Raw genomic sequence first — 25,350 nt, 5'->3', positions numbered from 1 at the left:
TTCAGTGGGCACTGAGTATCTGATATTCGGAAGGAACCGCAAAGCTAGGCCTTTGGGAATCCAAGGATGAGAGAGTGCTGTCCCTGAACCTCTGTGGTCCCCTCTAGAGTAACTATCAAGCTGTTCCACTCAGCCTGAGGGGTGCAGGAAGGCCGCTGAATTTACAGAGGGAAGATGAACTGCAAACTTAAAAGTAGGATACCTGTGACCAGAGACTTTCCTGTGTGCAATGGTTTGGACCCCATGACTATCCAGAGTAGCAGAGCCTTGGTGTAACCTAAGAGCGCGCACGCGCGCGCGCGCACACACACACACACACACACACACACACAAGCCCTGGCCTCTTGGTTACAAGGTGCGGCTCCCTGAACAAAGCAGCTGTCCCTGATAGGTCCGCTGGCTCAGGTTCCCCTGGGAGGGCTTTCTTGTCAGCATTGATTTCTATATGGCTAAGGGCCTGGCTGGAACCTTGTTTTCCTGGATGTGTTCTTTGTTTTGTTCCCTGCACATGGGGCAGGGGTTGAAAGGCCTAAGGGTCAGAGGTCAGGCTGGTGCAGTTACCTTTTCCTGCTGGGTGGAACAAGATTGTGAGGGAGATTAAAAAAGACACAAAGTTTCTATCCCGGCCAGAGATAAACTGTGTAACTAAGCTAAAATGTGCAACTTTAGGTATGTTTAAATTTTACCATGCTATCACATTGTTTTAGCAAAGTCACTGCTGTTTTAGATGACAATAAACAGATCCACCTCTGCTGATGCTTGACTTGCACCCCAGGAAGCTAAGCCCTGTCCCACTGTGCTGGGGTTGGGGGGCCTCTGCCAGGTTGGTTTCTGAGGCCTTGAATGTTCTGATGCCTCAGAGTGGAGTGTCTCTGATTTTATACACCTAAGACACCACTCAACACTACCCCAGGGGACTCTACATTTGAGGGAGCTGGGGTCCCAAGTCTCTAGGGTCCTTGCTCAGATCTCGGGGCAGTTCTTTGGTGGCCTTTGTGAAAAAGTCCATGTTTCCTTTGTGTGTCACTCAGTATGCCTATTGTGTACCTACTGTGCATAGGTCTACACCAAGACCGGACATAACCATAGACGCCAATCTGATGGAAGAGCAGAATTAATCATTATTTATGTGTTTGTTTTGTTGAGGCAGAGTCTCACGCTGTAGACCATGTTGGCCTTGGACTCCCAAAGTCTGGTTTGGTTGTCACTGTGAGTTAGAGCATCCACCTTGACAAGGGCCGGGGTTAGGCCAGAACTAGGGAAAAGAAAAGTTCTTGCTTTCTCTTGGCCCTGCCTGCAGCCACGCTAACATTTTATAGAAAAGGTAAAACACAAGCCAGGAGGTGTGTGTGCAAATTTTAACTGTGATACAAACCATTGGATTGGTGAGCATCTTCTGAAGCTTTATGATATTGTCACTCTCAGCAGGGGGCTTTCTGGAGAACTTCTGATCCCTCAGCGTCCCTCCCTTTGGGGTCTGAGACACTAGCAAAGCAGAATGATGGCAACAACAGTCCCTGCCTCAGGACCTCATCCTAACATGCGTAGAGACAACGATGCTTAGGCATGTAAAATCAGAACACGGTGAATGAGATTGGGAAACATACTTTGGGGGTTCGGAGGGCAGCTCCAGAGGTGTCCCCGGGTTGCTTTACTGTTGCTCTTGTTTGCTGAGACAGAGTCTGTTTTGTATCAGTTTGTCTTCTCTGCGGAGCCAGTGATGACCTTGAATTCCTGATCCTGCTATCTCTACCTAAGTGCCAAAGTCACAGGAATGAGCCCCTTCCGAGGTTTACGCTGTAGGGTGATTGAACTTCTAGAGTGCTTATCGGACACTCTTATCAGCTGGGCTTTCACACCAGTTGTCACAGTCCCAGATAGGGAACTAAGCAGAAGCCCGAATTCGCATCAGGTTATTAAAGGTCAGACCATTGACAACGGGGAGGGAGCAGGGCTGGAGAGGAGTTTAGCTGCTCAAACATTAAAAGTCCACAGAGGACCAGGCTTCTGTTGCACAGACCAGGCTTTCTGCCTCATTTTCATAGCATGGACTTTTCCTCAAATGTCCTGTCAGTCCACGCACAACCTCATGCCTAGGTGTCTCGTTAGCACCTTGAATGTCCATCCAGGATGACGGGCCTAGGGTCCCTTTCAAGCACTGCAGTGGGACCAAGAAGGGCTTTGCAGAGCTCAGCCAGAGATGATTAACAGAGACCCAGAAGAGGCGAAAGAGTGGACCAGACTTGAAGGGGACATGATGGGTGGACTAGAGATTTCTTCAGGCCTTTGTATCCTGTAACCTTATGCTTTAGACCACACCCCTCCGTATCCGTGGGCCTCGCGGAGCTCTGTTCACTCCTCCTGCTCAGCTTGTTTTTTGTTTTATTTTTTTCTTTCTATCTGCTCCAAGGTCCTCAGGATGCTGAGCGCCCGATTCTTGGTGCCCCGGCTCCTCTGCCTCCAGGGCAGGATTACCTCATATTCTACGGCTGCTGCTCTCCCGAACCCGATCCCAAACCCAGAGATTCGCTACAACCAGCTGTTCATCAACAATGAGTGGAGAGATGCGGTCAGCAAAAAGACCTTCCCCACAGTGAACCCCACCACAGGCGAGGTCATTGGGCATGTGGCTGAAGGTGACCGGGCAGATGTGGATCTGGCTGTGAAAGCCGCCCGGGAAGCCTTCCGCCTGGGGTCCCCATGGCGCAGGATGGATGCCTCGGAGCGGGGCCGGCTTCTGAACCGCCTAGCTGACCTTGTGGAGCGAGATCGGGTGTACTTGGCTTCACTGGAGACCCTGGATAACGGGAAACCTTTTCAGGAGTCTTACGTCTTGGATCTGGATGAAGTCATCAAGGTGTACCGTTACTTTGCTGGCTGGGCTGACAAGTGGCATGGTAAGACCATCCCTATGGATGGTGAACATTTCTGCTTCACCCGCCATGAGCCAGTGGGGGTCTGTGGCCAGATCATCCCTTGGAACTTCCCGTTGGTCATGCAGGGCTGGAAGCTGGCCCCAGCACTCGCCACGGGCAACACTGTGGTCATGAAGGTGGCAGAGCAGACCCCGCTCTCTGCTCTGTACTTGGCCTCCCTCATCAAAGAGGCAGGGTTTCCCCCAGGAGTGGTGAACATCATCACTGGCTACGGCCCCACTGCAGGAGCAGCCATTGCTCAGCACATGGATGTGGATAAAGTCGCCTTCACAGGTTCCACCGAGGTGGGCCACCTGATCCAGAAGGCTGCTGGTGAGTCCAACCTCAAGAGGGTCACCCTGGAGCTGGGTGGGAAAAGCCCCAGCATTGTCCTGGCAGACGCCGACATGGATCACGCGGTAGACCAGTGTCACGAAGCCCTTTTCTTCAACATGGGCCAGTGCTGCTGCGCAGGGTCCCGGACGTTCGTGGAAGAATCCATCTATCCCGAGTTTCTCGCGAGAACTGTGGAGAAGGCCAAGAAGAGGAAAGTGGGGAACCCGTTTGAGTTGGACACCCAACAGGGACCTCAGGTGGACAAGGAGCAGTTTGAGAAAATCCTGGGCTACATCCGGCTTGGACAGAAGGAAGGGGCAAAGCTTCTCTGTGGTGGGGAGCGTTTGGGGGAGCGCGGCTTCTTCATCAAGCCCACAGTCTTTGGGGACGTTCAGGACAACATGAGGATCGCCAAGGAAGAGATCTTCGGGCCAGTGCAGCCTCTGTTCAAGTTCAAGAAGATAGAGGAGGTGATCCAGAGAGCCAACAACACCAGGTACGGCCTGGCTGCGGCTGTGTTCACCCGAGACCTGGACAAGGCCATATACTTTACCCAGACCCTGCAAGCCGGGACGGTGTGGGTGAACACCTACAACATTGTCACCTGCCACACGCCATTCGGAGGCTTTAAGGAATCCGGCAATGGCAGGGAGCTGGGGGAGGATGGGCTTAGAGCCTACACGGAGGTGAAGACCGTCACCATCAAGGTTCCCGAGAAGAATTCCTGAGATTGGTCACCTTGGAGGCCCAGCCCCGTCCTGCGGCTCCGCGACATCCAGCCAGCAGAGGGCAAAATTGGATTTCAGCCTGAGTTCCCAGCAAAGTGTTGTAAGAAGTGTCAACAAGGAAAGTAGTGAAATCAGAGCTAGTCTATCGAAAGCAGAGACGGAGGCTGGACACACTGCAGCCCAGCTCAGCCCAGTCCCACCTCACGGAGTAGTTATTGCCAGGGAACCCTAGGAGTCTCCAGAAGGCGTGTTCCAAACCACTGCCCGGCCATCAAAAGGAACGAGCCTCAAAACCAGAATGGTTAGGGAAAGACGCCGGCCTCGGGGACTTCGGGGAGGGGAACAGGGGAACAATGCTTTTGGACTTGGGGCTTTTCTTGGGGAGGTTCTGAAAATGTTGTAGAATTGGACAGTGGACACAGTTGGACAACTCTGCAGTTGTGCTGATTTACTACCAAACTGTGCACTTAATTAGGGTGTGGGAATTAATTTCATTTTAAAATTAAAATAAGCTCAGTGTTCTATTTGCAAATCTGTATCGAAGTTTTTCTTTACTCTGAACATTTTGCTGTTTCTGGCCCAGACAAGACCCCAGTAGTAATCTCCACCCCCCATACCCCATGTCTCTAGGTTTCTTTTGGATTTCTCTTGACTGATGACTAAGGACAAAGACCCATGGGAAATGTTATAGTTCCTAACCAGAGCAAGTCCGTAAGTGTCATTTAGGGACTTCCACTGCCGTCCCCCAACCTCTTCTGAGTCACCTTATCAGAAGAGCTTTGGTTAGCTTCAAATCTCAGAGTTCACCGTTCATTGTCAGTCTTGTTTGCTGTGCTTGTGTGTGTGTGCATGTGCACACGTGCGCACACACACATATATGCACACACGTGCAAGCACGCACACATGCACATGGATGCACACAAGCACACATACAGACATGCACGCACACATGCACACTCAAGTGCACACACACTGTGGAGGTAGTCAAGGAAAGTCCAAGCCTGCAGGTCAAGGTCAGAAGCTAACATCCAGCTAACACCTTGTCTTCTATAGTGATACATCATGGTGCTTACAGAGCACTCCAAGTTTGAAAGATTGCTCACTGTGAATGCTACACCCAGTAAACTCTGCAGCCTGGGAACACCACAGCCTGTGAGTGTTACACCTTGTGAATACTATGCCTTGGTCATCTTTTCAGTCATCTGTCACCAAAACGATTCTGTTTTTTTAGAACTTGATATGTAGCGGAAGATGACCTTGAACTTCGGCTTCTTCCTCCTGAATGCTGAGATTACAGGTCTGCACCTCTGCACCACGCAGTTTTATGAGGTGCTGTGGGTCAAGTGCAGGGCTTTGTAAATGCCAAGCAATCTCCCTCCCAGCTGATGCCCAGCCTTCGCTCACTCTTGTAACGATGGCCGTGACTTGGGTCATGGTTTGCTTTGAAGCTGCTTCTCGAGAGTTGTAGGTTTGTTTGGGTCTCTTCTCCCTTTCTAGGACACCATGCCTGCGACACTTCTCTAAGGCTGACATGACTCAATGGTCTCTGTGCTCTCCTCTTAGGAGGCCATTGTAACCCCTTCCCCATGGCACAGTCATGAAGGTTTCTCAGTATGATGACTAATTTTCATTGTCAACTTGGCTGGCTCGGCCTCCCAGCATTTAGTAACACTAGGAAAACCTACCCTAAGCATAGCTGGTGCCATACCATGGCCTGGGCATCCAGACTGAATTAGAAAGGGAAATAAAGGAAGCCTGGTGCAAATTATTATTCATTTCTTTCTGACTGTGGACACAGGGTGACTGGGACTTCACATCCCACTGCCATGAATAAACTGTGTCCCCTCAAATGAGGAAGGGGGGGTCGTCCCTAGGTATCATTGCAGTGCAGTGTGTCTGGAGTCTGAGCTGTGGTAGATACTGTGTTTCCGAGGCTGTTTATACATCCACTCATCCTTTGTACCGACTCCCACCGGGCTCAGGCTTCCTTGTCAAGCACAACCCCAGACCTCTTCACAGTGCTTGGGACTCAGCCACACCCACCCTTGTCAGCTCTGATACCACCTAGGAACCTTGCTGGAGGCGTGGGCTTAAGGACAAGGGGAAGGTGGTCAGTTTGTCTATGTATTTAACACCTTTTATGAAGTGTTTCACTGCATGCTGGGAATTGTGCTAGATGCTGGGACACAGCAGGGAACTGGAAAAAAGCTGTGTGAATCCCAGCTGACAGAGAAGGGAGACCACAAGCAAAATACACACAGTGCAACCATCCTTGGATAACCACAGGGCACCAGTTCCAGGACCCTAGTGGACATAGTCCTTTGTCTCTCCTGTTGAATGATGCTGTGTCTGCATCTAGCCCTCCTGACACTTTATAGCCAGCCACAGCGACGGGCATTGTGAGAACCAAAGGGTAGGGGATGGGGAGCTGGGGTCACTGGCGGCTCTGACTTATAATGGTGTTCACACTGCAGGAGAGAATTAGGCCCTACTGAGCCACTCTGGTAAGCCTGGCGCTGGGCTCCGTGTCCTGAATTCATTAAGCTGCAGACACCAGAGCAATGTGGTTTCCCTTAATTAATTAAAATATCACAGAATAAGTCTCCCTGATTTAACGTTCACGAGTTCCCAGAGAAGCCTGAGAATGAGGAAAGTCGTTAGAGGGGACTGTTCCCTGATGCGTGGCTCAGACTGTCTGCCCTACATCCTCGGTCCTGGGAGAAAGGGGGGTGGCATTTTCTAAAGATAGGAATTAATTTCACTACAAAACCTGTAGGAAAACTATCCACCTTACTAAGACCCAGCTTTCTGCTGGTCTAGGATAGTAAGGGAACACCTTTGGGGTTGAATACAGTCTTTAGAGTCACCGTGGTACCCCATTACCTGTGGAGAATACATCCCAAGACTCCCCAAAGCCAACTTTCAGACTTTTACCTGTACACATTTGTGCAGATAAACATGTGTATGTGGCACATGAGCATGCAGGTACTTACATGAGTGTGTGCACCGGTGAAGGCAGAGGACCTCAGATGCCACTCTACCCAAGTGACCTTAATTTTTGAGCCAGGGTCTCTCGTTGGCTGGCAGCTTGCTGACTAGGCTACGCTGTCTAGACAGTGAGCCCCAGGGATCTATCCATCTTCCCAGTTCTGTTTGCACCACTGTCGTCTGCTGCTGCTTGCTGCTCCTCCTTCAATGTACGTATGTATGTATGTATGTATGTATGTATGTATGCACACATGTATGTATGTATGCATGTATGTGAGTACCACTCTGTCATTCTCTTCAGCCACACCAGAAGAGGGCATCAGATCCCATTACAGATGGTTGTGAGCCACCATGTGGTTGCTGGGGGTTGAACTCAGGACCTCTGGAAGAGCAAGCAGTGCTCTAACCACGGAGCCATCTCTCCAGCCCCATGCCCAGTTTCTTATGTGGGCTCTATGGATTGAACCGGGGCCCACATACTTGTGTAGAAAGCACTGTCTTCTAGCTCTCTGATGCCCTGGGTTTTTTCCCCATACATGACTATGATAAGGCAAGCTTATGGCTTAGGAATAGTGAGTATAAACAGCAATAATAAAAGATAGAAAAGCTCAAATGTGTTACACTTAAAATCGTGTGGGCGCTATTGCTTTCTCTCTAAACTGCTGGGCAGCTGGTGGCTCAGCCTTCGATAGCTGGCAGGAAGCTGACTCGTTTAAGTCCCCCACCTAGTGACTGCGTCCTTCTGGTACCTGATCCCCTTCCTCACTCTGTCCACCGGGGAACGAGAGCTCAGAGTACTGAGTGATGTCACTAAAATGTATGAATAGTGGCTCCTACAAGTTCAGAAGTTTCAGAAGGATCAGGCTGGGAACAGTGGAGGATTAGGGCTGGTTTAAAAACTATGAGGAGAGGGCTGGAGAGATGGTCCAGTGGTTAAAATCGTCTGCTCTAATGGCGGACCTGAGCTCAGTTGCCAGCTCCCACAGGTGGCTTACAACTATCTGTAATTCTAATTTTCGGGGGTCTGATGTCCTGCCCTCTGTGGGTGATACATGTGGGCAGTGCACAGACACATATGTAAGCAAAGCAAAACGAATGGTTTCAAGTAGAGGGCTAAGCGTGATAGAATACACTCTTTTAATTCCAGCCCTCTGTCATCTGAGGCCAGTCTGGTGTATATATGGACTTCCAGGCCAGTCTAAACTACACAGCGTGGATCTGTTTCCAAGCAACATCATCAAAACAAAACAACAAAAAAATGAAGGTCGGGACCAGGCAAGGAGGTAACCACAGCCCAGGTGGGAGAGATGAGGGGGGTTAGGTAAAGTAGCTAACAAAAGCAGAAAAAACGGGATGACAAACATGGATGAGGGGGTCCAGGTCCAGCACCTGAAGCCACATTCCCAGGGTGGAGTGGGCAAGAGCCCAACCTTAAGAACATTTATCTCAGAGTGCAGGGTTTGCAGCATCACAAAGTCTATAAAAGCAGGGTTGGGTGTGCAGGTGGGCAATTATGCCTCCAAATGGGGACAGCCACAGCATGTGTTCCAGGTTTCAGGAGGGATCCTTGAAGCTGTCCCCAGACAGAAAAGGCCACTAGGCTGAACAACCATGGAGATCCACTTTTTTTTTTTTTTTTTTTTTTTTTTTACATCGACAAACATTTCAGACAACACAGCACGCATCGATTACCCACATCACTCATAAGTATGACACACACAGCACCAGAAGGTCTCAACACTCAGCCCTTCCACTGGGGTCTCCTGCATCCAAGGCAGATCTGAAGTGACCCAGTAATCACCAGCACATTGTGCTAACTGCTGTCAGGTGAGTGAGGTACTTCTATCTCCTTCCCACAGCCAGGTGTCTCCGAGGTGACAGCCTCTGATGTCATCTCACTAAGTATCTGAGTGTGTCACCTCCTACTCAGATTCACAGGACCATTAATAGCGGACTCTCAGACACGGGGATAATCACAATGGGGGCACTGAGGGGTACACTGCTAGTGTAGACGTGAGTAGATCCTCTGTGGTAGTGTGAATATGCTTGGTCCAGGGACTGGCACTATGTGGAAGTGTGGCCTTGAAGGAAATGTGTCACTGTGGGCATGGGATTTAAGACCTCCCTCCTAACCACATGGGGTCAGTCTTTTCCTGTTTGCCTTTTGATAAAGATGTAGAACTATCAGCCCCTGTTGCACCACACCTGCCTGGATGCTGCCATGTTCCTGCCTTGATGATAATGGACTGACCCTCTGAACCTGTAAGCCAGCTCCGATTAATTGTCCTTATAAGAGTTGCCTTGGTCATGGTGTCTGTTCACAGCAGTAAAGCCCTAACTAAGACATCCCCATTTCTGATTTTATACAGAGAAAGGCTTTCATCATATTCACTGAAGACACAGAGGCCCACGAGCAAAGGGGACGTGCGCAGGGTCAAACATTGAATATGCACACGGGCACCACGTTCCATTGTCTCCTCTGTACGTGCAACACACAGGGGTGACAACACCCCAGCATTTCAGACTGGGACCTGCTAGGTTAAAGGAAGAAAGTTCAGTTCTAAGAAGAACTAACTCCAAAACACAATGGCAGACGTGAGCAGCAAGAAGCCGAGATGAGCTTTCGGACCAAGTGGGTGTGGAACATCTCCTCTCCCCTGGGGAAAGTGAGCCAGGGAGGCAGTTCTAGCTGTGTCCTGCTCAAAGGCAGAGCACCTCCTCCCTCAGCCTGGCTGACAGGGACTGGGAGGGCAAACAACCCTGCTCTTCCAGCTGTGGCTGGGCTCTCGGATGGAGCAGTGCCTCGTGAACTTTCAGGCCTGTTCACAGTGGGGACCCCAACCCCGACGTTAAGAATCTGCAGTCAGCCAGGCTTTAATCCCAGCACTTCGGGAGCAGAGGCACACAGACGCAGTGAGTTGAGGCCAGCCTGGGTCTACAGAGTGAGTTCCGGGACAGCCAGGGTTATACAGTGAAACCCTGCCTCAAAAGCAAAACAAAACCACAAAAGGGGAGGGGGAGGAACCTACTGTTCAGACAAGAAAGCAGATGTTCTCCTTTTTAATTCTCCCCATTACGGAAGGGAGGAAAGCCTTCTGCCTGGGTAAGGACAATTGCACAGACTGCAGTGCGATCCCACCATCTACAGATGACACCTGGTGTCTTTTCTTTAGTGTGACAGCAAAAGTTAGGTGTCTCCTGTCTATCTGGGAAAGAATGCTGGGTTAACAGTTTGCACACTTTGGTCAATGGGCCCCACCCACAACTAGATCTCCTTGCCACAGGGAGAACGTAGGAAGGAGGAGAGCCACCTGATGACGTAAAAAGGATGGCAGGGTTATAGCTCCCCGGGGCTATCTCACTCTAGGTGGACTATGGTTTCTCAGGGCTATCTCACTCTAGATGGTCTATAGTTCTCCAGAGCCATCTTGCTTTAGGTGGGCTATAGTTCCCTGGGGCCATCTCAGTCAAGGTGGGCTATAGTTTCCCAGGGCTATCTCAGTCTAGATGGGTTGGACTACAGAAAAGGAAAAATATCCATCCCAGTCTCCAAGGATAGGGGTACAGGGACCCCCCTCCCTTCATAACACACACTGAAACAAAGCACTCACTAAGCAGCTACAGACACCAAGTCACGAGTCAGTCGGCAAGTGCCTTGTTTTGAGCCCTTTAGGATTACAAACTTACAGTGTGTGGCCTTTCTTGGGACAGAAGAGTTAAAAAAGAATTGTTCTAAGAGTCACTCCAAAAGTGTACAAAAGCTGCATGCACCCCCCCTAGCTAAAAACTACATCTGCATAAGAATCTAGTTTGCATCCCCTTAAAAAACACACATACAAAAAGTAGCCAGCGGTTCCCCAGATTTCACAGAGTAAAATGATCCGTTCCTTGACAGCTGTTGTCTCGTGACCAGTGTCTCAGGAAGCCTGGGAAGAAAAGGGGAGACGTTAGAGGCAGGAGCTTGCTCTGTTGTAATGACCTCTATGGAGGGTGTGATGCTGAGGTTCAAATCCCTTCTCCGTGAGGGATGCAGCCAGGGCTGAGGGGGAAGTGGGCCCTGGGGCAGGAGCTCAAAACACGTATTATCAGCTATGTAAGACAGTCCAAGCAATAATATGTATCATGCACCATAAAAATGTTGAGTATTGGGATGAAAACTTGTAAGATCTGGTTTCCAAGCTTTGCTGAATTCTTCTGGTTTTACATTTTCATATTGACCACTTCCTCAGCGACGTCTTCAGTTTTTCCAGTGTAAAGATGTTTCTCCTGCCTCAAGCTGACTGCACCCCTTGGATTAAGGTGACATTTCTCATTCCTCCACATGTTCTCTAAAGGACTGATGGATGGCTGCCCATTAAAGTGGCCAAAAGGATCATGGGATTTAAACCACAGCAAGATCCTGCTTCTGAAATGTTTATCGCAGATGGCTCAGCAGCTGGGAGCGCTGGCTGTTCTTGCAGAGGACCTGGGTCCAGTTCCCAGCACCCACGGAGCGGCTCACAACCATCTGTAAATTCAGTTCCAGGGGCTCTAACGCCCTCCGTGGTCTCCACGGGTATCAGGCACACACGAGGCACACGTACATACATATAGGCAAAAGCTCATACACATAAAAATTTTAAAATAGATGAAAATAAAAGAAAGCCAGTTATACTTCTCTCTAATTTCCCTGCTCTATTAGAGCTTGCTGGTCAGTCTTAACAATGGTTCATGATGGTAACTCTCACCCCTGTGTACCGGCTGGTTTTGAGTCAACTTGACACAAGCTGGAGTTATCACAGAGAAAGGAGCCTCCTTTGAGGAAATGCCTTCATGAGATCAGCTGTAAGGCATTTTCTCAACTAGTGATCAAGGGGGGAGGGCCCAGCCCATCGTGGGTGGAGCCATCCCTGGCCCCGCCCATTGTGGGTGGTGCCATCCCTGGGCTGGTAGACCTGGGTTCTATAAGAAAGCAGGCTGAGCAAGCCAGGGGAAGCAAGCCAATAAGTGACATCCCTCCATGGCCTCTGCATCAGCTCCTGCTTCCTGACCTGCTTGAGTTCCAGTCCTGACTTCCTCTGGTGATGAGCAGCAATGTGGAAGTGTAAGCTGAATAAACCCTTTCCTCCCCAACTTGCTTCTTGGTCATGGTGTTTTGTGCAGGAATAGAAACCCTAAGACACCCTGTGGGAGGGTCATGCCTTTCTGTCCTTTGGCTCTAATGAGTGGCCTGTGTGTGTGTGTGTGTGTGTGTGTGTGTGTGTGTGTGTGTGTGTGCATGTGCCCCACTTCATCCACCTAGCACAGCTGTGTGTGACTTGCTATGGCCAAGGATCCATCAGCAGATGTGACATCACTTTTAAGCAGAAACTCAAATGAGACTGTGCACTCCTTAGATCCTGCTCCTCCCGTCTGCCACCAGAGTGGACACGGCCCACACCGAGGCTGCTGCTCCTGCCTAGTTTGGGTTCAGAAAACAGTGGAGCGGAGTCACAGTCATCTTGCAGCAATTACATGTCACTTGTATATGAACGAGAGAGCAGCCGTCTGTGGCTGTGAGGCGGCTGAGCAGTTGGTGCTGGCTTGGAAAGGATTCCCAAGTTCCCTGTCACCTGTGGGTGGGAACAACTGCAACCAGCTGTCACCTAAGTGATGAGGAGGACAGAAGACAGAGATCTGCCCTTCCCCTCCCCAGGTATGTTGCTGGGCAGCACCCAGTGCTGAGGATTGGAAGGTGGGGTTTAGTGGTACAGGGCTGCCCAAGACGGGGGTGGGACAAAACACAACCCGGGGCTCCCTGTGGGGACAATTCCACAGTGTCCACAGTGTCCACAGTGTCCACAGTGTCCACAGGCCTCTTTTCATCACCATAGGAAGTAATTCCAGCCATGGAAACAGAAACAGTCTGGCTCAGGGAAAGCTTGTGGGCTGTCATGCTCACAGCCCTTAGCTTTGCATTCTGGGAAACTCAGAGATTCCTGTTGGGAACACAGCCGAGCTTCCCGTTGCCAGCCTTCAGTCTGCCCGCTCTCTGCGTTCCCTAGGTTTCCCAGACTTTTATCTTTCTCTAATAAACCACCTAAGTTCTCTTATGCTATAGGGTGGGAGATAGGAATGGCTTGGGTGTGTACCATGTTCATCACAGGAGGTCACCCGGAACTTCGGAGTAGAGGCGTTTGTATCTGTTCAGATCGAGGACCGTCACCGTGCCGTGGGACTGAGCCTCTCCAATGGCATTGGCCGCGTGACAGTGGTACACTCCCTCGTCTTCCTTTCTCAGAGGGTTGATCTAGAAATACAACAGGCAAGTTTATATAATCATATAAACACATCACACTCAAAGCCGCCTGCCTTAGTCAACGTTCTTTCCTGTTAGGCAGGGTCTCTTGTTGCTCTCAAACTCACTGTGTAGCTGAGGAATATCTTAAACTCCTGGCCTTCCTGTTTCCACTTGCAGAGAGCTAGGATGAGAGGCCTCTGCTACCGTGCATGCTAAGCAACAGGGACACACACACAACGGAGCCTGTATTCAGTTCACAAGGCCAGACATGAATGATTGTTCCCTTTCAGAGTCTGACAAGCGGCCTGTTGTCCCGTCTTGTCACGGAGGCCAGGCACACAGGGCAGGTGGCTGCTGTGACTCTATTTTAGTGTCTTCTCTGTCCTTACTGTGAGCCACCTGGTCCTTTAACTAAAGGTGACAAGGGCTCATTTTGAGGAAAAGAACAAACACCAACCCACCAGAGAAGACCTCCAAATGCTCTTTATGAGGTAACCTTTCTTTACAAGACAACACCAAGAGACCTTGTCCCCAACTTCCCTCATGCACTGAGGGGGGAGATAAGGAAATATGCTTGATTTGAGATGGCCACATACACTCAACAGGGTTCCAAGTCCCTTTTGGATGAAATGTTGAAGGGACTGGTATTCTGCTCAAGACATCCTCAGACTAAGTTCTCAGCACAAAGAGATTTATTTTCCCCAGAGGGATAAAGAGACAAAGAGAGGATGGGGGAGAAAGAGAAAAGGAACAAGGGAGAAGAGGAGGGGTATTTATTCTTGGGTAGGGAACAGAATGAAACAATCACCTCTGGAGAGATTGGAGACACAGGAAAAGGCAGTTTGTGAAGGTAAAAATCTTGTGTGTGGTGGTTTGAATATGCTTGGCCCAGGGAGTGGCACTATTAGGAGGTGTGGCCTTGTTGAGTAGGTGTGTCACTGTGGGTGTGGGCTTTGAGACCCTCCTCCTCCTGGTTGCCTTCAGATCAAGATGTAGAACTCTCTGATCCTCCAGCACCATGCCCACCTACAGGCTGCCATGCTTCTCCCCATGATGATAATGGACTGAACCTCAAAACCTGTAAGCCAGCTCCAATGAACTGTTGTCCATTAGAAGAGTTTCCTTGGTCATGGTGTCTGTTCACAGCAGTGAAACCCTAACTAAGATGAAAATTGGTCCAGGGACTGGGGGATTGCTGTGATAGGACTGACCAGGCTTTTGTTTGGAGGAATGTGGATTTGGGGACTTTGGATTTGGAAAACCAAGGACTACTTTAAGTGGAGCTTAATGGGCCATCCTAGTAGGGAAATGGAAGACATTGGTGCTGAGGTACACTCCCTCATCTTCCCCGTGAGCATCCTTGGACAATTCCATCTTAAACCCTTACCCTCCTTACCACGTAGCAGCTCATCCACAGCTGAACATTGGGACATCTTTTAGGCCCCCTGCAGCACATTGCTTATGCCCTTGGGAGCTATCTAACCTGCCCTACCTACTACAGAGGGTCCAGTGGGAAACAGATAGGCCACCCTGGGTCTGGTGGCACACAGAAATGACTCAGAGGGTCAGCCTGGACAACTTGGCAACACCTAGTCTCAAAATAAATGTGTGCCTAGTGTTTAAAAGTTATGCTTCTTTTAACACACATCTGTGTGTGTCTATATATGTGGTCTATATCCACACGTGTGTCAGAGGGCTTATAGAAGTCAGACCTTTCCACTCAACGTGTGGGGCTCAGGGAGTGAACTTAGGCCAAGCCATCTCCTCGGCCTTCAAAATAAAAATTTGGAGTGAGGTCCTGGGTTCAATTCCCCAGCAGAACCAAAAGAAAAGTATAAGAAACAGCTTTAAGAGCATAACATGTGGGGAGACAAAGGGTGGTTTGCTGATAACACCCAATAATCTGAAACACTCACCAAAATCCAGGATGTGGTCTCGTGGTCAGAAGGGCCCCCTCGCACCTGGACAGCTATATTGATGTGGTCTCCGGGCAACTCCTCCAATCCCTCAGTGCCTTCTGGAGAGCGCTTGACCTACTCAATACAGAGAAAGCATTGCACAGTTAAGAAAAAAAAAATCTGAGCCAGGACGACCTCCCCCAAGACCTCAGACCACCTGAATCCCCTGGGACTCCAAGTCAGAAATCCAAATGCCTCTCATTTTTATGCAAATAACTCCACCCTCCCTTAGATCTGTAGCTGTTCAGACAGCGCCCCCTGCTGGAAATTTTGCTAAAGGATAAAGGAACAGCTAAGAATTCCACAGTCCTTATTAGGGCTTTTGTGGCAAGGGTCCACCCAAAGTTGTGACTACCAGTGTCTCAGAATTGGTCTTCAGTCTTCGGAACAGGATTGCATCTCCAGCCAAGTGTGTTTACGGCTCTGTGCCACCACAAAGCAGGCTCTGACCATAGATCGGCTAGCAGAGCTTTCTAAACACCTAAGTGGCCAGAGGATCAGAAGGTATGGGAAGGAATGCAACCCCCTTTGGGAGTGTCCTGGATACCAGCTTTGAGGCATAGGGCTGGTGTATCTTTGTTGACTCCTCCGGACCACATATGCAAGATTCCCATTCTAACACAGCTAAGGAAAGCATTCACCACTCACAAGCCCCTTCTGACTGTTTCACCGATGTTCACAGCACATGCACACAGACAAATGTATACATTCTTGGAGAAGAATACCTTCTTCCAGGTGATGACCGGGGTGGGCACAGCCTTCACCTCACAGGAAAGGAATACTTGAGTCCCAGTGACGTTGTGAATATCTCGTGGGGGCATGAGGACCACAGGAGCTGGGAGAAGACAAAGACAAAGAACCCTTTACCCTGATAGGCCAGGACCCCAAGCCTGGTTTCTGAGGGCCAGAGGGAAGCCTGCCGAAGGAAAGGGAGTAGCCATGTCCGGTGGTCTTAGCATATACTCTCTCTGACTGTCCCCAGCACCGTCTGCACATTTATTCCTGGCCTCCTAGAATTTGTTTTTGTGAGTCCCGGAAGTACCTGTGGGGGGCGCGGTTCAGAAAAACCTGGCGACAAAACTTTCTGAACACACACTGACCAAAATTTAATTCAAAGTCAAACGGGGAGCGAATCTGGCTTCTCTGGTTAGTGTCGCACCATATAGCTTCACGGCGGTCGTGGCTTCGGAGGGTAGAGCTTCAGACCACCCATTCTACTACACAACTCTGACGACACCGCTGAGATCAGCGCCCCTCGAGCTTCAGCTCAGACTCAGACAGCTGTGGGGGACAAACTGTGGGGGTCTGTGGAGGTTTTTGGTTTGTTTTTGCTAACTTCCTTTTTACTGTATGTACTTCCCGCTCTTGCTGAAAACATGACTGAATTGCAGAAAACAAAGACCTTTTCTTTAAGGGGTCTCCTTATCTCAGGCTGGCCCCAAACTCTCCACGTTGTCAAGGATAACTTCAAACTTCCTATTCTCCTGCCTCCCAAGTCCCGAGCACTGGGGTTAGAGCTGTGTGGCACCAGCTGGCTTATGAGGTGCTCAGGGCTTTATGCACACTGAGCAAGCGCTCCACCCACTGAGGCACAACCCCAGCCCTCTTCTGCCATTTTGTGGTGTATGCTTATTCATATGAAGGGTGTCACACAAATAAAAATATTGGTCAGCTTTGAAAGTGTCGAGGATTCTCTACATCCTGCTATATTGGTGCCAGCCAAGATTTTTTACAAATGTTTAACTTTATGATTGTGTTTTGTCTACATGTATGTCTGTGCAACACATGTGTATCCAGTGTTTGTGGAAGCCAGGAGAGAGTATCGGATCCCCTGGAACTGAAGTTACTTATGGTTGTGAGCCGCCGTGTGGTTGCTGGGAATTGAACTCAGAACCTCTGGAAGAGCAGCCAATGCCCTTAACCACTGAGCCATCTCTCCAGCCTCCAAGGTTAAGTTCTTCATCAAAGAACTCAAAGCCTATTTCATTGTGATTTATTATCAGTAAGTGTTTGATGCTTACTTTATATACGCCATACACAGGGATTTTTCTATGAAAAAGACTTAAGAACCCTGAGGAGCAGTGTCCAAGGTACCCAGGTCAGAGCCACAGCAGGCGCTTCTCTGCCTGTGCCTACAAAGGGTTCCGAGAAGAGAGATGTGAGGCTGTGTTTATTTGAGGCCCTCCAGCACAGGCAAGACGCTCAGTTCACACTTCACACTCTGATTCTTTGCACACCATTAGGCTCATCCAGGGGTACCTTGATGTTCAGGATTTGGAGCTGAGATGGGGTTTCTTTTGTGGCTGTCTTGGAACTCAGTCTGTAGACCAGACTGGCCTCGAACTCAGAGATCTGCACACATCTGCTCCTCAAGTGCTAGGATTACAGGTGTTAGCCACCACTGCCAGCCAGTGTTCAGGTTTTATGTGCTACCAATCCTGCAGGCCCAGCTATATATCAAGTCCTACACAAGGGGCCAGTTTGTCTTTGCCCAGCTGCACCACAGCTGGCCTAAGGGTCCAGGAGTTGCTACCTCTTCTCCCCTGTGTCAGAGACCTCGCCCAGCCATGAGCTCTGGCAAAACAGAGGTCCGAGCAAAGGAAAGAAATCAGTTTTCGCTTCTTCACTAGTGGTTTGGGGAGAAGACCCCTGGTTCTCCTGCTTGTAGAGTGACCAGCCATGGAAGGAGAAAGCAGTTGCTATTGTGACATGACATGTGATCAAGAGTCAGGAGCAGGTGTGGCAGACAGACAGACAGACAGACAGACAGGCAGGCAGATAACGAAGACACAGCACGTGAAAGAGAAACACCACCATTCCAGAGCCAGCAAAGCGAACAGTATGGAAGGGCCCATGACCACTGGGATATAGCTGCATCAAAAATCAGAGACCGGAGAGCGACAAGGTTGGTGACATATAGGATCCAGGGGCAGAAGGCCACAGGGAGGCTATGGTGCTATGAGCAGTCCTGTGTGTTCTGGGAACCGAACCCAGGCCCCTGCAGACGCAGTGAAACAGACCTTGCCGAGCCAGTGCCTGAGCATGGGAGGTGTGCCTCCGGCCTCATTTACACACCTCTAGGAATGGAGAGCTCACTGCCTGTGGAGCTGGGCTCCTAGAACACTTTGTGGTGAGCCCATTCTCACTGTGGCTGCTTCCTTCCCATCCTGTCCTTCGGCACCAATGACAGGGCTGCAGCCCTTGTCCCTCACTTTCAACACGCCCTGCAGCCACAGACCCACACAAGGAGTTGTCTGGCAGAAGCCCCATCTGCCACAACAAAGAGGGGCTAATTTATTCACATTATCTTCTGCCTGCACCCCCTCAGTGACACAGGCTCCTGTGTCCCTGAACGGCTGTGGGGCGTTACACCACCTCTGGTTCCAGGGCCTTCAATGGGTTCCAGGGGGACGTTTAGTCAACGTGTTTCACTTTTCTTCAAGTAAAGTCATAAATTTTAAATGAGACCTCATCACTCCCTTTCAAACCTAAATGAATAAACCAGTAAATCACATTTCCTGCGAGCCTCCCGCACCTTCTCCTTCAATAACTACAATTAAGAAGGGATGTCTGGGGAAGGCTCTGCCTGGGCTTTCATGGCAGGAAACGCCATTTCCTTTACAAAAGAGCCCTTCTGCTTTCGGTGGTAAAGGGACCTTTTCCAATGCGTTTATCTATAAATTTGCATGCTGCATAGCTCATTCTGGCTCTCAGGTCCACGTTGGACTGACCTTTGGCATGCAGTTGGGAAGTCACCATTGGAACCAAAGCAGTTGTGTGAACCTGGAAAATTCCTCAGGCTGTCGACAGTCATCTTCTTTAATCTGAATGCATATGACACTAAATTCACGTTCTGATCTTTAACAGCTCTGCACAGTCTACAGCAAACATGGAAGGAAAGTAAGGGGCAGTTACCACGCTGCTGGCTGCTTACAGCTGCTAACTCCTCCCTTTCCAGCAATCTTATCGGATGCCAGCAGGGGGCGCTGCTCAAGGTTAGCCCCAGCTCAGCGGTGAGGGGAGGTAGGATCTCTTCTTGGTGGTCCAAATTAAAAGATAAAGACTTAACTTCTATCCAAAAACCATTTTGCCTTTCTCCCAGGAGGGCTCTTCCTGTACCCTCCTACCAGCCCTGAAAAGTAAGTGTTCTCCCATTTTCCAGATGGGAAAGTAAATCTTAGGAAGGTGAAGGACCTGAAGGAACAGACCATTGTTATCTTGGTGGCTCCAACCTAGAAGAGAGTAGTTCTTTAAAATGTAGTCAAGGGTTTCTAGCATATTGATTTGACCTATGTCAAGGACACAGAGCGAACTCAACAGAGGAATGTCAGGGAAGGGAGCCACATGCCTGCTCTGAGGGAAGCTACACAGGCACCACTGTGTACAGACAAAAGTGTGAAATGCTAAATGTCTAATTGGGAAGCTCCTGGGAGGTCAGGGCTTTAGTAGCGTCTGGTCACACAGGTACGGAATTATGAACTAAGGTCTCAGATTCCTAGATGGTTGCTGGGTAAGTAGCCTTTAACGCTCATGTGCTGGAGGCTGAGATCCCGGGCTGGCGTGACAGTGGGGTGACAGGCTCTTCAGGAATTGGAGCCTTTAGGTCACCAGAGGTGTGACCTCAGAGAGGACAGCAGGGCTCTGGTACCTTCTCTCTGTTGCTTGCTGGCTTGGGAGGTGAGCAGTGTGCTCTACCACACACACTCCTGCCAAGGTGTGCTGTTCTCTCCAGGGGGCTAAGAGAGGACGTGGGGTTACAGATTCTGGACTGGATTCCCCAGAACCATGAGCCAAAGCAAAGCCGTTCAGACATGCTTGCTGCAAGGATTTCGTGCTGATGAAATGCCAACCCAGGTGTGGGCCACATTCCCAAGTGTAAGAAGTGCGCCCCTACCCCCACTTCTAGGGATGGCTCAACTTCTGGAGGTCCAGGTCCCCAGAAGACTGCCACAGGACAACCTTGCCAGTTGGTCATTCTGAAGTGACGGTCTCAGGCCAGTCACTTAGGCTCTGTTCTGTACAGGGAGAGGACACTCCACACATCGTCACCTCCCAGTGATGCCCAGGAGTGACAGCCCATAACACTTGCGGGTCAGACACCTCCAGTTGTCACCGTATTCAGGTGTGACAGCAGGTTGCTCAGTGACGACCAGAGGCAGAGGAGCTAGTATGATAGGCGGGGTCAAGGAACCCCACCTAGAGTTCTGTCTGTGCTGTGTACCCTTCGCCTTAGCTATGGCGTCTTCAGAATGGGTACAGGTGCCATAGGCAGGAACCTGAGACAGTCCATGGCTGGCTGGCTCTGTGGCTTAGGTCCGTGGCAAGACAGAGACTTCATAGCGGAAGGGTAGAGGGCAAGAAAGCTCTTCACCTAATGGCTGCCGAGAAGCAGAGGGAAAAGGAGAGGTGGCTTCTGGGACAAGACTTCCCACCAAGGCATGGGTGCCCACTTACTTCCTCTAGTCATGCCCCAACTCCTGAGGACTCCACCCCCCCAGTAGTGCCACAGCTGGAGAGTAAAGCTTTAATACACAAGTCTTCCAGGAACACTTCAGGTTTAAGCCATGACATCTCCCCTGCCTGTCCTCCACAGCGAGGAACACTTGAAGACCCCTTGCAATCTGCTACAGTGTCCTAGGGAGGGACCCAGGGGACACAGCAGCTCAACTTACCTAGAACAGTCCTTTCTGCTGTGCTGTATCTGCTGCCCCAGGTGATCCCAGAGGCCATGACCCTCAACCCTCAGGGTCACCAGCACTCAGAGAAACTGCCTGTAGGCTGGGGGATGGATAATAGCCTTCTTCAAAGAGCCCAGGACCTAGCATGTCACCTCCGGGTTATCAGGGCTGTCATTATCCTGGAGGGAGCAGGACTAGGATAAAGTATCTCCCCCAGAAGGTCAGCTCTTGGCCAGTCAAGTCTTCTAAGCGGATCAGTTCCATCTTTACAACTCTGCCCTACTCGGTGCTTGCTTCCTTCCACTCACACTCAGCCCAGGGAATTCATGATGGTACCACCCGGTCCATCCCGGGGAAAGACAGGAGGCCACGGTCACTTAGCTCTGTGTGGTCAGAGTGGTCCTAGTGGACCTGGTACCACTGGATAAGCAAAATTACACCAGGGAGACTCAGCTGTCTGGGACTCTGCGTGGTGCCCACTGGTGTTTACATGGGTTGTAAACCACTGTCTGTCTGGGAAGAGAACGACACTTCCCCACACCCTCTGAGATACGGGGCATAATGACCGTGTGTGTTAGCTCTATGGGTCTGCACAGATCAAAGGGTCTGTGTTATTGTGACTGCACGTGGTGATCTGTCTCCCTACCCCTTTCATTAATGGGTCCTTGGTGGCTGAAATGAAAGATAGTCCTGCATGCCTCAGAGACTTAAGTTAATTGTGCCAAAGTCAGCCCCCAGGAGACTGTCTGCTTGTACTGAGACACACGCAGGCAAAGACTTTAATGATCAACGTGCAGAACAGGCTGGATAATTTATGCTCACAATCACGGCTGGATGTGGAAGGAGCCCCAGTTTAATCCCACTGCCTGCAGCCTGTGACTCAAATCCCCTCCCTCAGCATTCATGAAAGGCTTTGGAACATGAGGCCCCTTTCTTTGTCCCTCTCACAAAGTGGCATTCACTGCCTCTTCTGGTTACCTGGTAACACGCACCTCAGGCTTCTGAATGGAGCAGTGATTCCAACCAAGGTGAATTTTCTAAGATTCAGGAGCTCAAACTCTTAGAGAAGCTGCGGGGCTCAAAGGCCGGCAGGCTGGAGGATGAGAGGAATCTGCCAAGCCAACCTGGGGCCCTGTCTCAGCTAGGGCCAGCCATGGAGCTCCAGGAAATTCCTGATGTGCCTCAGTGGTCCCTTCTATGAAGGCAGTGGTTTTCAACATGTGGGTCGAAACCCATTTGGGGATCAAATAACCCTTTCACAGGACTCGCCGAAAACCATTGGAAAACATGGATATTTACGTATTTTATGATTGGGGAATCGCCCGCCCACCACACTAGGAACTGCCTAAAAGAGTCGAAGTATTAGGACGGTTGAGAACCGTTGCAAAAATCGAGGACAACAATGGCAGCGTGTGACAATAGAATTTTCACACGCCAGGTCCTCCAGGTACAAAGATCAAAGGGTGCTCTAAATGTTAGGCAGTGAGCAGTTCAGAGCAAGGGCTTCTGGGAAGGACAGCTTGCCACCCCTGTCCCAGGGAAGCATCACAGAGACACTGCCACCACTGGGAAGGAGATAATCAATACTATAAACCATCGGTCCATTCAAGTGGAGGTGTCTGGGAGGAGCTGAGTGACTGTCACCAAGTAAAACTGTTTCTCTTCACACAGGGTCCCCTGGGGCTTTGTTAAAAGTGCTCCTGCGGTGTCTTTTGAATTAAAGATGGCTTTAGGGCAGCCCAGAATGAGGTGCAGCCAGTGTAGGGAACCAGTCTCCTGTGCACGTGTCTGTACCTCCCTGAGACACAAGGACAAGCTTGTGAAGACAAGAGGTGACAGGGAGACATCATCAGGTCTGAGGCGGGTGACAGAAACCGGGTGGGAAGGACAGCTGGGCTCAGGAGTACTGAGGCCTGCCACTAATGAGGTCCTGGGAAGTGGCTTCTGAATTGCTCCCATTGGCTCTGAGGACCGCTTTATTCTCCAGGGCGGCCTCAGAGCCCACTGAGAGTCTGGGGGCTGGCACATTTACTTGTCATTTGGTAATTTTCAGTGAATTAGGGATGTGGGCTTCCCATCTGCCATCTGTCTGTACTCCGGTAACCATGGCAACCGCCATCTGCCTGACTTAACGTTATCAAGTCCAGTTCTGAAAGAGTGCTGGGCAAGGGGTTGGGACCTGAGAGGTGGCAGCCTTTAAGTGGACATCAGGGACAAGTCCCCTGCTTTCTCTGGGTCTGGGTCCCCTCTGTTCAACAGCAGCTTTGACCCATATGCCTCTACGGGCTCTTTCTCCTAGGAACAGAATTCCACTCCAGGGGGGAAAAATCTCCCAAGCCCATCATCACCCATCACCGGGAAGCTCTGAGGAGCCTGGTCAGCATTTCTTCTGTGTCCTGTGTGTTCCATTAGTGCTACCTGTCTCAGACAAAGGGAATGCGTGTGAACCAACTGCTGAGGAGGCAGATTGTAAAAACAGTGACAGGGAAAGACGGGACTCTGTCCTGAGCCAGGCATTCCAAGCAGAACATCAACAATGGCTCCCCTGGAGCTACTGTGGCTGTGCAGGGGAGAAGACCTGGCTCAGTGTCACCCTACTGAGGAGTGCCCCCAGCACTGTCCCCACTGGAGCCTGAACTAGGAAAGAGCCGTGGTGACTTTTCTCGTCACCCAGCCTGCTTCAGCCCCTCACTGGTTTGCATGTCACTGCCTCTGTGTGTAGTGGACTTCCTGCCCCATGACAAGCAGTCCCCCAGAATCCTGGATGTGAGCACATTTCCACAGAATGTTTGGAGGGAGAGGGGAGTACCGCACCAAGGACCACTTGAGGGCTGGAAAAGGAGCCCCCGGGTGTCTTTCCTGAAGTATTAACTTGTGTATCCGACTTAGACTTCCTCTCCCAGCCCTGGACAGAAATCCCCAGAAGGCCTGAAGCACAGGCCTCACGGCAGCATCCTGGGACTGCCCACTCTCCTGTCCAGACGGAATAAACAGGCTGTTCTCCAGGGTTCCTGACCAAGTCAACCCCCCCCCACACACACACACACAGGCAAAGTAGGCTAGCCTCTCCGGACATCCAGAGGCACTAACGTTTTGGAGAATATATGTATATACATACATGTATATACACACATATATATGTATATATATATATGAGACACAGGACACTGGTTTGGGCACTAGGAACACTTACAGTGTGGTGTTAAGAACAGTTAGCCTTTGGCATCCCTGGCGGTTGGTAGTTTTCTGTTGATTTCCTTAAAGCAAGACCCTTCCGATTCTGTGCTCCTTAGACTGGATCGGCCTCTACGGCCCCACGGTCTTTTCAGAGCTCACGTTTCCAAAGGTCTCACCCTTTGTGGGCGGGAGCTCCTCAAAGCCCTTAGTCTGAGTCTCACTGGATACCCAGGATTCTGTTGCTCTGTTTTGGTGATTCTTGAATCCCACGTGGGGCTCCTGCTCTCTGGGGATCCCCCACCTTTCCTTCTTCTTCATCCAAACTATCCACCTGGACCTGAACCCACTTCAACGCCCATTTCCAAATAACCGCTTAGGCATTCACATTTCTGTTTGTCCTAGGGCTGAAGTCTTCAGGAAGTGGGTAAGGCAGCAGGCAGGATGTGGAAAGATGCGAAACACTACTCCTGAAGGGGAAACTGAGGCCCAGGCGGTGTTGTCCACTTTTGTACAATAAAATTCTTTGTCCCACACCCTAGACATTGGGGTCCCGCTCTTCCCATTCGCTTGGGTCTTTCTGGGTCAAACCCCACTCACCGAACTCGCAGGGCCCATCGCGAGCCTTGTGCAGGTGGCCATGGTGCACGCGGGTGGCATGTCGGGCGCGCAGACGTAGCGCGCAGATGCTGGAGTACGAGCGGCCGTCGGAGCCGCAGACAGCGCCTCGTTGCGCGCACACGCAGAGCCCGGTGCCCTCGGGCTCCGTCCCCGAGGCGCGACTCGCACACACCAGGCCAGGGCCGCAGCGTGCGCCCACCGGTCCCCCGCAACTCGCCCCTTCGGCGCCCAGGCAGCGCGCGCAGCAGCCACACTCGTCGCGCGCGGAGATCCAGGGCTCTGGGCAAGGCGAGGGCGCAGGGCAGCGATCCGGCTGGCACGGGCTGCACTCGGGGTGTCGTCTACCCGCGTCGCGGAGCCCGAGGCCACAGGCCAGTGACGGCAGGAGCAGAAGCAGCAGCGGCAGACGGGGCATGGCCGGCTCCCAGACGCGCCTCTGCTCCGCTTAGCGCTCGGTGCGTGCAGAGCCACCGCGCCCGCCCCGCGCCCGCTGATTGGCCCGGCCCGCACCGCGGGGCGCCCCTCGGCCCGGGACCAGCGCGGCGCGGCCCTACTGGCTCGCAAAACTGCACAGAAGTCTCCAGAACAGCTCTGCCACCTCCGATTGAGCTCTTGTGGGAGACTCAGTCCGGTACAAACGTCAATGCGTCCACCGGCCTTAAAATGTTATGACTTCCCACCAGGATGCCCTGT

The 25,350-nt window shown here is 51.0% G+C and overlaps 2 protein-coding genes across 2 annotated transcripts; one reads left to right on the top strand and one right to left on the bottom strand.

Annotated features, from left to right (window-relative positions):
- Positions 1-2,419: 2,419 nt before the first annotated feature.
- ALDH1B1 (aldehyde dehydrogenase 1 family member B1) lies at positions 2,420-3,979 on the top strand (the record flags this gene model as incomplete). The annotated part of the gene is made up of 1 exon (XM_080940084.1): positions 2,420-3,979. One exon carries the CDS (start codon positions 2,420-2,422, stop codon positions 3,977-3,979), a length of 1,560 nt encoding a protein of 519 aa, XP_080796210.1.
- A 9,106-nt stretch (positions 3,980-13,085) lies between these two features.
- On the bottom strand, positions 13,086-25,072 carry IGFBPL1 (insulin like growth factor binding protein like 1; the record flags this gene model as incomplete). The annotated part of the gene is made up of 4 exons (XM_080940075.1): positions 13,086-13,235; positions 15,143-15,259; positions 15,910-16,019; positions 24,637-25,072. 4 exons carry the CDS (start codon positions 25,070-25,072, stop codon positions 13,086-13,088), a joined length of 813 nt encoding a protein of 270 aa, XP_080796201.1.
- Between the last annotated feature and the right edge of the window lie 278 nt (positions 25,073-25,350).

The sequence above is a fragment of the Micromys minutus genome, assembly GCF_963924665.1.
Source record: "Micromys minutus genome assembly, chromosome: 28".
In the NCBI taxonomy this organism is placed as follows: domain Eukaryota; kingdom Metazoa; phylum Chordata; class Mammalia; order Rodentia; family Muridae; genus Micromys; species Micromys minutus.
Note: the sequence above shows the minus strand (reverse complement) of the source record. Positions and strands in the feature narration are given on the sequence as shown.